At 34.6% G+C, this 13,704-nt stretch overlaps 1 protein-coding gene across 1 annotated transcript in view; it reads left to right on the top strand.

Annotated features, from left to right (window-relative positions):
- The window catches only part of LOC107858809 (DNA repair protein UVH3), a gene marked incomplete at its 5' end in the record, with an annotated part of 21,851 nt that extends 13,862 nt beyond the window's left edge, over positions 1–7,989 (top strand). Inside the window, 9 exon segments of the mRNA XM_016703597.2 lie at positions 1,218–1,402; positions 1,511–3,227; positions 3,951–4,145; positions 4,514–4,599; positions 4,801–5,080; positions 5,176–5,312; positions 5,401–5,485; positions 5,823–6,353; positions 7,049–7,989. Of these exon segments, the coding sequence (XP_016559083.2) occupies positions 1,218–1,402; positions 1,511–3,227; positions 3,951–4,145; positions 4,514–4,599; positions 4,801–5,080; positions 5,176–5,312; positions 5,401–5,485; positions 5,823–6,353; positions 7,049–7,744 (3,912 nt within the window). The 3' untranslated portion in view covers positions 7,745–7,989.
- Positions 7,990–13,704: the final 5,715 nt, after the last annotated feature.

The following is a 13,704-nucleotide window of genomic DNA, read 5'->3' as shown; positions in this document are numbered from 1 at the left end:
ATAAATAACTCAACATGGATGAAACTAAATGATATAACCATAAGTTTAACATAATATATAACTTCATTATGCATAAGTTTGCATAAACAGTCGGAACTCAGAAGAGTGGTCGCTGCCGGAAAGACCACAGTCAGCACTGCAGGTTGCAGCCCACAACGGTTGTCTGGTCGCTGGCGCTGGTGTTGTTGTAAAGACGACGATCTCGCCGGCGGTCTATGGTTCGATCGATTGTTCGACTGTTGGACTGATGTATGTTGTTAGTTGTGTGTGGCGTGCTATTATTTATTAGTTATTAGGGTTGCTATTATATATTTGTATTATATTATTATATATTAAATATTATATATATATATATAATAAAATATATATATTATTAATTATTTATAGAATTTCGGTTAATCGGTTTATCCGAATTATTTTTTTGGAAAATCGAAAACCAAACCATTTAACCAAATTTCAAAAATTGAAAACCAAAACCGATCCAAAAAATTGAAAAACCAAACCTAAATTAAAATTTTGGTTTGGTTTTTCGGTTTAAACCAAAATATGCCCAGCCCTATTTTCAGGCAGGGTAGGGGTAGGCCGAAGAAATACTGTAGAGAGGTGATTAGGCGGGACATGGAGCAGTTACAGCTTACTGAGGACATGACCCTAGATAGGAAGATCTGGAGGACGCGAATTAGGATAGAAGGCTAGTGCCAGTTTGGGTCGTTAGTGTAGGGTATTACTTGGTGGGTGTATTATTCTTGTTATGCCATCTTGTTTCATGCTTTGTTACGAATTTGTTTACTATTCCTTGTGGATGTTGTATTTATGTTATGCCATCTTGTTTCATGTTTTATTACGGATTTGTTTATTATTCCTTGTCTTGAGTCGGGGGTCTATCGGAAACAGTCTTTCTACTTCTCCGGAGGTAGTGGTATGGACTGCGTACATCTTACCCTCCCCAGACCCCACTATGTGGGAATACACTGGGTTTTTTGTTGTTGTTGTTGTTGATGGTTTAGTTAGTTCTTCCCTTACATGTTACGTAATTTATGACGGTGGACTTCAAACATTCTTTAGTCCTTTTCAGGGCTACAGGGTTTACAATTCCATCTGTTATATTGTTCAATTATTTTAGTTGGTGTGGCAAGGTTAAGAACTGATGATGTGTTCCTTTTGATACATTCTTTTATCTTTCTTCATTCTAATTCTCTAGATGAATCTTCTCTCAGGCCCCGGAAAAGTTCTCAGAACTGCAAATACAAGCTTATCTGAAGACTGTTGCTTTTCGACGCGAGATAGGTGAAGTGCAGAAATCTGCTGCTGGAAGGGGAATAGGTGGTGTGCGTACTTCAAGGATTGCTTCTGAAGCAAATAGGGAATTTATTTTTTCCTCATCTTTTACGGGGGACAAAGAGTATGTAACAATCATTTGTTTTACTCTAGTTATTCTTTTCATTTCATCTCCTTTCTTGGTTAAATCATCATTGTTCACTAAAAGCAATTGCATGACGGTGTTTATCAGTGTCCTTGCATCTGCTGGGGATGATCAAACTAGTAAGAAGCCAAGTGAAGTACAAACAGAAAATAATTTGGCAAATGCTGCGAGTAATGCTTCGACAAGGAAATCTAGTAGTGTGTTGGAATCGGTTGTGACTGAACCTGAAAGGGCATTTAATGATGATGTGGAGACATATCTGGACGAGAGGGGTCATCTTCGAGTCAGCAGACTGAGAGCCATGGGTGTTCGCATGACTCGAGATTTACAGAGAAATTTAGATATGATGAAAGAGATTGAGGAGGATAGTATGTTCGGAAACAAAGATTTTAGCCATGTGGCTACTGTAAGTGAGACTGCTGTACATACCCCTGGAAATGTCTCTGTTACAATTTCACATCTGAACTCGTCCAATCCAGATGATGATGGGAAGGCTTGTTTAAACAACAAAAGTGAAGAGTCTGAGTTGAGAAGTGGGACTACAATTCAGATATCTTTTGAAGATAACTTTGAACATGATTGTGCCAGTGATGATGATGATATATTTACGCGTTTAGTGGCAGGTGATCCAGCGATGGAATTTCCTATGGATCATTCCCCCTCAAAGAAACAGTCTCTAGATTCTACTTCGGACGTTGAGTGGGAGGAAGGAGTGATTGAAGAGAAAGGTGACTTGCCAAGCAATAACTCTCAAGGGGAAGGTCAGGCTCCACTGGAGAAAGATGGCATGGATGATGAGGCTGAAATAGAATGGGAAGAAGGATGTTTAGACATTCACGAGGAGCCTACCTTACGTCCATTGGATTCAAGAAATGCTTATAAAGGTGCTTTGGAAGAAGAAGCCAATTATCAGGAAGCAGTAAGGAGGAGTCTTGAGGATTTTAGAGATCATAGATATATAGATAAATCTTATGAGAAAGAGATGTCCGAAGAAGCTATTCAAATGGTTACACAGGGTATAAGTATTGAATCTGTTGGTCAAGAGAACAATTGTCCAAAGGTACAGAAAATTCTTCAACAGAAAGAGGTACCATCTGAAATTCAGACTGCAGACTTGCATGATACTGTACAGGAGATGGATACTACTGGGAGTAATAACTGTTTGAAGACCCATTCTAGAGAACAATTTCAAGCTAATTCTGGTTACAGAGATGTGCAGATTGAAAAAGTAACCAGTCATGCTGACAGACATATGCAGTTTGAAAAAGCAACCAGTCACACCGACCGAAATTTGCATTGTGACATACATATGGAACCAACCATTCCACTTGATGGATCAGAGGTTGGCATGATTAAAAAAAGGATAGCAGATACCATTGTTGAGGTTTCGAGTAACACAAAAAGTGCTTCAGATGTTACTTCTACTGAACAATCAACATTTAATGAATCATCGAATGCAAGAACCTCTGGTGCCCAACAATATGGATCTGGAGCAGCCGCACATCATTATACACATGAGTCAACAGAACTCACCAAAGCTTTCTCTGAGGGTTTTATAACTGATATCAATAGAGCACAAAACCTAGACGAGGAAGGTGCTTGTGATGGCCCATTAATTGAAGGAAAGGATCTCTTGGGCAATTTGGATTCTGTAAGTCGCAAAGAAGATCAAAAAGTTATGATGGCTAGTTTGGAGGGGGAGATGCATGTGTTGGATAAAGAGCGTGAAAAACTAGGAGATGAGCAGAGAAAGCTTGAGCGTAATGCAGAGTCTGTTAGCTCTGAAATGTTTGCAGAGTGCCAGGTAGGTTTTAGATGATTTCGTATTTCTTAAGATGCAATTTTAAACCAACTTGCCAGGTAGGTTTTAGATGATTTCGTATTTCTTAAGATGCAATTTTAAACCAACTTTATTTCCAAATATCAAATTTTATTAGTTGGAACTTGGAAGTTGTTTTACCACTAGGGAGTAGGGATTTTTGGTTGAGGTGTTCCTTGGCCATTTTATTTAGTTTCCCTCAATTTGCCAGAATGCGCTAGGTGGGTGTGATTACAAGTTGATCCTTAATGATACCAGTTAAGTTTTGTTATTGCCATGCCATACAGCCTGATCTATCTCAATGATTTTTTGCAACTTATTCTTTGGGTGTGAGGATTCTAGGCGAAATCATGCCTTTTGGATGTAATGCTTCTAGGCTAAGATCATGCTTTGTATTAGAGGCTAAGATCAACTTGACATCTGAAATGCGCACGACTGTTTTTCACTTAGTGGCTTTGTGTGTATTTACAGAAATAGAAGCCTACATGCTTAGGGACTTAGGCTTATACATAGATTATAGAAATATCTTTGAACAAATTTTTATAATAGATATATCTTTTCATTTAAAAAAGTACCTTTTCTATTTCCTGCTCCAGATTACTGGTCCGGAGTGATCTTTCTTTTTGTTGTCCTCAATTCTTTTTCCTTATGGTGATACAGTATTACTATTTGTTCAATTCATCTGATTTACATCCTTCTCTATGTTAGGAGTTGCTCCAAATGTTTGGCTTGCCATATATCATAGCTCCAATGGAAGCTGAAGCCCAGTGTGCTTACATGGAACTTACAAATCTTGTTGATGGTGTGGTTACTGACGACTCTGATGCGTTCTTGTTTGGTGCTCGAAGTGTCTACAAGAATATTTTTGATGATCGCAAATATGTGGAGACTTACTTTATGAAGGTTCATCATCAATTCACTAGTGTTTTAAATACTCTTCCTTCCCTTAAGTTTATCTTTCTGCAACTAGGTTTCTACAGTAAGACTTGTTTAGGTCATTTTCTTAACCAGAAAAAGAAACGATTTTATTAGCCTCCATTGCTATTGTTAAATTAAGCTTCTAGTAAGAGGAATTGTTTTTCTTTTCGTGAGCACTAGCACAGCCACTTCCCACCCCACCCAAAAGAAAAAGAAAAATAAGATCAGAGAAAGAAAAGAAAAAGTTTTGAGGTTGGTGGGTATAATATGGGGCCAATATTTTCATTTCTTAGAGAACATAGCTCCTTTCATTTATAGTGCCTGTGGATGATCATATATCTGCTGTTTATTAGGATGTCGAGAATGAGCTTGGGTTGGATAGAGAAAAAATAATTCGTATGGCATTGCTTCTTGGAAGTGATTATACTGAAGGAGTGAGGTAAGCCTGTTTCTGTGGATCTTTATAAAGTGTTATATCCTGCTAAGCATTTGTCTCTACGTCTCTTTTTGACTCCGGCAATTAGTCTTGTTTGCATATTCTCATCAGGAGACAATAGATAGTGCAGTTCTTTTATTTGAAGCATCTTAGTTTGGCTGAGACATGCGGAAGTCATCATCCGTTCTTTATTTCATGATGCAGTGGGATTGGCATTGTTAATGCCATTGAAGTTGTAAATGCATTTCCTGAGAAAGATGGTCTTCAGAAATTTCGGGAGTGGGTGGAATCGCCAGATCCATCCATTCTCGGGGGGCTTGATGCACAGGCAGGTTCCAGCTCTAGGAAGAGAGGGTGTAAAGTTGGTGATCCTGATATGAGTAGCTCTACCAGCAATCTGGAAGGCACTACTGCGGCCGATGAAAATGCCCACAAATCCGAGGACAGAGCTGAAAAGTTGAAGCAGATTTTCATGAAGAAACATGTAAACCAAATGTGCCCTTTTGCTTCATTTGTATTGTCTATTTGATTGGAACAACCTGATCTCACTCATTCTTTATATTGGGACTGTTTACACAGAGAAATATTAGTAAAAACTGGCATATTCCTTCTTCATTTCCGAGTAATGGTGTAATTTCAGCATATACATCTCCGCGAGTTGACAAGTCAACAGAGCCTTTCGCGTGGGGGAAGCCTGATGTTTCTGTTCTTCGCAAGTGAGTTGTGCATGATTTTTTTCTTCTAAAGGTCTAATGGGGATTTAGGATTCATATATAACTCTTAATGAGTATTTGCTTGTTGCAGAGTTTGTTGGGAGAAATTCAGCTGGAGCAGCCAGAAGGCAGATGAATTGCTAGTACCGGTCCTGAAAGAGTACAACAAACATGAGGTTGATCCCTTTGCATATTCACCAACCACTGTCTTATTCAAACAGTCTTTCTTGCTATCAAAATCTAATATATATATATATATATTATAAAAATTGTCCACCAAAATGAAAAAATGGATTTACTAATCATGTCAATTGGCATGTCCTTCGAAATAAAGGAATGGGTTATGTGATAAGAAAAATATCAATGCATCACCTTTGTATAGCTTCTGAGTGCCCTGCACTTACTATTTTATTCATGTTGTGGTAATTTGTCTGATTGGAGAAAGAGGAAGCTGATAGACCTTTTCTGATGAAGATCTTTTCTCTTAACTGTTCCTTTGTTTACTTGATGTAGACACAACTTCGAATGGAAGCCTTCTACTCTTTCAGTGAGAGATTTGCCAAAATTCGTAGCAAGAGGATAAAGAAGGCTGTTAAGTTTATGACAGGGAACAAATCCAGTGATTTAATGGAAGGAAATGTACAAGATGCTCCTGGAAGCTGTAAAAAGAGGGTATTAGAATCTAATGATATGAATGAGGAAAAGATGGAGGATCCTCCGAGGGGACTAGAGTCTGCTGGTTCTGATTATGAGACTACACCAAAAAGAAGATCAGTTGGAAAGCAGTCAAGAAAAAGGAAAGGAGGGAATCTGCAGCCTGAACATTTGGAACCACCAGAGGGAGCAGGAAGCAAGCAAAACACCAGTAAGAAATCAAGTGGTAGTACAGGAGGGGGACGGAAAGAAACAGCTCGATCTGTGCAAAAGGCAAGTAAAAAACCCTGTTTCAGATCCTCCAAAACAAGTTCTGAGGGGGAAAAAGATAATGATATAGAGCAACAATCACAAGTCGAGAAGGTTGAAAAGCCAAATCAAGCAAGAAGAGTAAGTCCTTTTCCTGCAATACTAATTGTATTTAAATTCTTAATGACTGCACCTTTTTGAGTGAAATTTTACAAACATTAACAATATCTTTTGAGAGCTCATCTCGATGCTATATTTTGTGATTGTATAGGGAAGATACTCATTGCATTGCTGCTAATGCAATTCACCTTTGCCTTGTTTAGTGTTCCCCTAACCTCTACTGAATTACTATCCAAAAGGATTAGAGTTCAATTACTCCATTCTCTCAGATGTAATACTTTCAAAGCCGCTTCTGGAAGTTCTATCTTTACAGTTATGATATTTTGTTTCTGCATGTCTTATATTTCTGGTGTTCATAATATCTTGTTGCATGTGACATCTTGTTGCATGTGATGTACTCATGATTCGTATTGCCTGTGAAAATTGTTAATGACATGGTTTGGTTGCATACTGTCTGAAATTCTTGATTCATTTGTGATATAGAGAATTTGCTATATAAACATTCTCTAGGGAAGTCATTGCTCGTATATGCATGTATTTTCAACGAAATCCACATACTTTTAAACAAAATGACGAGTAATTTTCACTTTGTACATATTCACTGTTCAGTGGAAGGGGACTTTCTCTCTATTATCAATCTCTGTTTTAGTTACTTGAGATTTCTCCAGTTCATGACTACTAATATTTTTTCCATTTCGTTCTAATTGAAATTTCAGTCAGAGCGCCATCGGAAGATAGTGAATGACAGTGAGATGGGAGATGATGAGTCTGACAAAGCTGACAAAGATGATGGAGATTCTACTACTGAAAAGTTAGAAAGGAGAGAATCAGGAGCAGATGTGGGCATAGCTGAATGTTATCCTGCTGATTCTAGCAAGATGAATGAAAATGATGCAAGTGATGATTACTGTCTACAAGAACTGTCAAACCTTGAAACAAGTGCTGGTATCGATACAGGATTGGCAGAGATGGAATCTACTGTTCAGCCGAGTTTTGATGAAACTTATGATCCTGTTTCTGGGGATCTTTTGTCTAAGGAGTACCTTAAAATGGGCGGTGGGTTTTGCTTAGAGGAAAATGATGATGGAGATATGGAGCATGAGATAAAAGCTTCTAGCCCTATCTTATCAGTTGATTATTCTGATATTTATAGTTCTTCTCAGCCTTTGGGAGATGAGAATTGTGGTAATGCTTCAAACCAATTTGTTTCTAGCTACTCGAGGAAAACGAGTGAGAAGCAATGTGAAGCAGGGATAGGTGCAGCTGAAATTGTGCAAGATTTAAACAAAACTGATATTACTTTTCACAAGGTATCACCACACCAAGAAAATATGGAGAAAAATGATTATGAGTCCAATTCGGTATTTCTTCGTGCAATGCCAAATTTGAGAAAGCGGAAGAAGAATAGCTGATGATATCAATGCTGCTGTATAGGGTAATCCTTTGTATATGAAGTAGGTTAACATGTAACTCTAATTCACATTGGTGTTAAATCCCTGTTGTATGGGGCTTCCCACCTTGTACGATTTTGGTAGAGGAAGATTAATTATTGAATCCATCTATGGTGCAACAGATAATTTTCCAAGCTGCATATCTGGTGCGTACTGCTTAGTGGTGAACTTTCATGGATTCATGAGTAAAAAAAGTTGTCTATATACATGAGTTCTTTGTCTTTCTAATACTTGCTAGCAAAAATTCCAAGAGAAGTTTATCTTTGTGTTTTATGGCAAGAACTATCATCCTTGTACCGTTTCGTACTGTTTTTTGTCCTGATTTCCTGAATTTGTGATGGTTTATTAATAGTTTTGGGGGATCAAGGCAATCAAGTTTACCTCGAACAAGTCGAGGCAATAGTGTTCTTTGGAAAGTGGTCCGTAGAGATGTTTGGTGACTCTCACTGGCTAGTGTATTCCCTTTTAAGTCCTGTCCATCTTTGATGGTTATTATCATATTGTGTGTGTCAAAGATTAATTCTGCTGTCTCTATACTATAGACAGACAAAACATTTGACATAGCAGCCAATCTTACGTTGAGTATCTTCCATATTCTAGATCTACCCAACTCTCTGTTACTGAGAAATTATGAGTTGCCTTGTAAGTGTTCAGTTGGAAACTGACATTGCATTTATATAATGTCAATTTTTTTTTTTAATTATATACACCTATATAGCAAATGATGAACTTCGTGGGGATGATTCTGCTTCCGACAGTAGGTGTTACCTCTCTGTTTACACCAGAGAAGTAACTACAGATGCTGTTTCTGTTATGTCTTCATGTTGTTTCCCTCGCTCTTTTCATTCCGTAAGCACTTGATTTTCAGTCATTTGTTCCTTTGAATTATCAAAATTTTGCGCCACAGATTTACCCAACCTATACTTGGTGAACCCTAGACCTGCAGTGCCTAATGCGTCTGTTGAAGAGCTAAATATTCGGTCACAGCAGATACAACATGCTGTTCCTGCTACAATGACGCCAAATCTTGTCTTGATACTGCACATTTGTGAATCGTGATCCCCTTGTCTTTTTAACTTGTTTCTGCTACTGAAAACCAGCCGGTTGCTGGCACATTTGCTTACTCTTTTCTTCTGAATTGCCATAAACATCAAAAACTTCTTCCCATAGCTGTGGGAGGAAGCAGTAGTGGAGCCATGAATTCAAACAAAGAGATTTAAAAAAGAAATCTTATGCCTCGGGGATTCAACTACTTACCTGTAAGTACAAATAATTACTTTTACCCTATTTAACGAATTGAACCCCTTGCAACCCTCTGCCTGCCTTTGTACCTAGGAGGAAGAACTAAGAGTGGAGGACTTAGATTTTCTCTTAGTGCAACATATTTGTCTAATGCATTGGCTATAGTTGAAACAAACTGTGATGATGACCTGTTCCAAGCTGTTTCCCTACAGGAAAAAGCTATAAAAAGAAAAACGAATGTATGCATGTTGGGACATGAATCAAGCAAAGTCTATTTCTAAATGGTGTTTGAGGGTGGTGTTGGTGGGACGGTTGCTTGGTCAGTGGATAAATTGAACTTAATGCAATTGTATCAAAGCAATGAATATAGGATGTGTATGTTACGTTATACATATATCTTACGATAGATTGTTTAATTTGGTAAGAAATAGTTAGTGCAAGTATTAAGTATTTTCCTGTGGTGTGTGTGAATATGATGTGGTGGATAGATGCACTATTGACTATTGAGGATAAATCCTTACCAAGAGACAAAATGTTGTGGCAGAATATTTGATCGCACTTTGCATGGTGCAGAAGTTACTCTTAAAAAATGACGATTAGGTAGGCGCAAATCAAGTTATGAAAGCCATGAAACAATATTTTGGATGCACACAATAGTCTTAAATAAAACTTCATTTGGTTGACTTCTGAACTTTTATCTTTTTAGGAAGGTTCAATTTTTTTGTAATCTCCGCATTTCATATAATGCGAAGGCAAGTGAGATTGAGATCCAAGGCCAAGGGGCTAATACTTACCAGTTATCACTTCTATATTTGTTTATGTATTGAAATGTTGATTCTCTTGAGGGGTATTACTATCTTTTCCCAAGTATTTCAAATTATATATATGATTAAATATGATAAGATCTAACAATGTGGACTCATTTTGATAAACTTTAAGCTAAGTGATATTGAGAGTAAAAATTTCAAATAAAAATATATATTCATTATCACAATTAAGTAAGAAAAATTTGACACGTATCATGCATCAATTTGTTTCAATATAAAAATGGATAAATTTAAAGGTGTTTAAATAAAGCAAGTTACAAGTCAATGCCATCTTTCTTCATTTTAAAAGTTGACCAAATAGCTTTATTTCCTTCATCACTGTCTTGTTTTTTAAATACTAAATTCAATTTTCCAAGATTTGGCTTTAGTTTTGTCTTATTTAACGATATGAAACACTCACATATATTTATTTATTTATTTTTAGTTAATATTTGATATTTGCTTTGAGACTTGATTAATTTAAATTTGTGCTAAAAAGTCTATTTTGAGGATAAAACACTTACTATAAAAAATGAATTTATACCTAGGACTCAAATCCAAAATCTTAACTCAGTAAGTCATATACAATTTTTATTTTATCGAAAAATTGCCTTTGAAATTTTTAGACTTATACGTATTACAGTAACTACTTCTCTTTTTGGTTTTAGATGCATACGTAGAAGACTAGTAGTGCACTTTTATCATTCCAAATAAATTGTTTCAGTTGGAATGACTTTATAACTTAGCGTACAATTTATTTATTTGTGCGTTTTATTGTAGATTATCTTTACTCAAATGGAATGCAGCATGAAAAGATTAGTCTAATGTTCTTCCCATGTACATGTAAGTTACGTAATTACAATTCTTTTTATTACCATTACTATTATTATTTTATACACTCACGGTGCAGGACTAACATATTATTTAGAAATTAGGTACATGTCAATGTTTATAGTAAACTTAGACTGATCGTTCAATAAGTAAATTACCTTTAGTAATATTAATTATGCCCGTATAGAAAAAATATTTTTACTGTCTATCTATATAATTTTAGCAAGGAGTAGTATTTCATTTCAATTTGCATATCTAAGTTTAACTTGACACCAATTAGGAAAGAGTATAAAAAAAGTTTTGAATCATATGATATAACATATCAAAATATTATATTCTTTAATTTCGTAATTTTAAACATACCATATGAAATACTAAAATTAAGGAATTGTCAAACTAAGAAAAATACATTTTTTTCGAATTGTCAAACTAAGAAAGATACATTTTTTTCAAACAAACTAAAATGAAATAAGACAAATAAATAAAAGCTGAAAGGTAAAAGAAAGGTTCTTAGAGCTCATTTCGTATGAGGGACAAAGGATAACTTATATCGGAATTAATTTTAGGATGGATTTATCTCATATTTCATTGGGATAAAATCGTTGAATAACTTATTTCCAAATTAATCATTCCGAAATTGTAGTCTCATTTTTATTCCATACTCCCTCTGTTTGGTTTTACTTTACACATTTTGACTTGACGCATGTATAAAAAAAAAATTAATAACATGACTATTTTTCATAAAACTCTCATTAAATGATGTTTACATTATGTTTTGAAATTAATTTAGAGAAAATATAAATCACAGAAATCTCGTGTAATATGAAAGTATTTACAGAAAATCCCTTTAGATTTTCTCTCTCCTTATTTTACAAAATATACTTATACATTCGTGGGTTTGTTATACATTCGTGGGATGTATGATAAAACTGTTTTGCCTACAATTAAGGAAAGAGCTATCAGAAATTATCTTTCAAATCCTTAAATTAATCCATTAAATACCTATAATTAAGTAGTGTATGAGTTAATATAGTAACTGAAATTCAAATTTCAAAAAAACTCTTAATCATTATTGTTAATTTTCATCACTGTTAATATACGTCTTTGAGAAAAAAAAGTCGACTTCTTTCTTGATTTCTTAAAAAAATAATATGAACATCCCATATTGTTGCGTCATTCTGGTGTCTGGGAGTCGAAAATCAGTTATAAATCATACAAAAGTGATGTCATTATTGTTTCTAAAAGTATTAACTTCCTGAAATTGAATGCGACGATTGCGAAGGAATTGAATATTGACGATATTCGAAAAAAATTAAAGTTAAATACATTGTTGATGGTAATTCTTCTCCAATTATCATAAGGAATGATAATAGATTGAAGGTTTACATTGAGTTGAAGAAACAATTTACAGGGCTTGTTAATTTTTCACTGTGTGTATTAACTTTCGACAAATCGAATAAGGATATCAAGTTTGATAGTGAAACTGGGGCAGTACTGTGTATTGAAGGTAGTGAATCAGATTCTGTAGCTTTAACGGTTGTTGAAACATAGAATCAGTATTCATTATACGTTCCAGAATTTGAAGTAAAAAATTTCATTACTAATTGCAAGAACACTGAAATAAAGGTTAACCAGCTTTATAAGGATAAGCAAACTCTGGTTTTGGTAATGACAAAATATGCGATATCGAATGACTTCATTACCTTTTCTGAACGATCTGACAAACAAAGGTATGAACAAAAAAATTAGCTTTATTTGTTGATGCTTTAATGGATGTTTTGTTTTGTAATAGCTGTTTTGAAGGAGTTGTTGTGTTGACGAAAGTTGTGTTTTTTAATAGTTGTTTCATTACGAATGTATAATATGTCATTGTACATTTGAACGAATGTATAATGAAACTGTAAATGGAGCAATTTTAGTATTTTTAATAAAATTATTAATTTTATAAGTATTTTAATACATTGACAAAATGTTTAAATTGTATGCAGTTTTGTACTATACTGTCGTAACAAAGACTGCAAATGGGTCCTTAAGGTGGTTTCTTTGAATCATTCTGAAATCTTTGTGATAAAGAGATTTGATTCAGAACATACGTATAGTCTGAGTGATAGAGTACTGAATAACTTGATTGCGACAACAACTTTTGTCAGCGGATTTATAACACCAAAATTAATTAATTACAAGAGAATACACGCAGCCGCGGACATAATTGAAGAGATGAAGGTTGTTTACGATTTAATTAATGTATGATATACTATTATACTTTATTAACATGTATGATGTTTTACTGACAACAATGACTTTTAATTGACCACATGTATTATTTTTTATTTAAACAACATAAGAAATGGCAGACTCATGTAACATAATTCGTAAAAATTTAAGTTGCATTTTCCATTTTGTTTTATGTGTATGGTTATAGATTATACTTTCGTGTAAATGTATGATACATTCACAAAGTATTTAATATAAAAAATACATTAAAAGTATGTTAATAATGTATGATATAGTGTTATAGTTTATAAATATGTATGACGTTAAATATTTTTTTCATTTTCTATTAAGTCATGAACGTTTAACAACATGTATGATGTTATGTAATACATAAGTTTTAACGTATGAAACACTTGTTCAATGTATTTTTAACTTATAATATAATTTACCTGCTGCTAAAAATTTAATTTGTTATTATACAATAACACATTATTTTGTAATTTAGTTTTATACGTTATATATAATAAAATATAAGGCAAACTCGGTAACTACCAAACTATATTAGTAACATTACAATATAGTGTAAGTAATTGCAAAACATTTCTTCAGAAGATACGTATGTATAATAAGAATAAGGACATCGATAAAATGTGAATTAACATCCAAAAATTAACATTATAACCGTTTAACATCAACTACAAAATCAAGAATCAGTTGTTTCAATGTCGACTATTATAAAAAAAATGCTACTCTAAAGTAACAAGTGCATTTTTATCAATTGTTTGGAGATTACTATTCCTTGGCCGAGGAGGATCGCCATTATCACTC

Source organism: Capsicum annuum, chromosome 2, assembly GCF_002878395.1.
Source record: "Capsicum annuum cultivar UCD-10X-F1 chromosome 2, UCD10Xv1.1, whole genome shotgun sequence".
Taxonomy (NCBI): Eukaryota; Viridiplantae; Streptophyta; class Magnoliopsida; order Solanales; family Solanaceae; genus Capsicum; species Capsicum annuum.
Note: the sequence above shows the minus strand (reverse complement) of the source record. Positions and strands in the feature narration are given on the sequence as shown.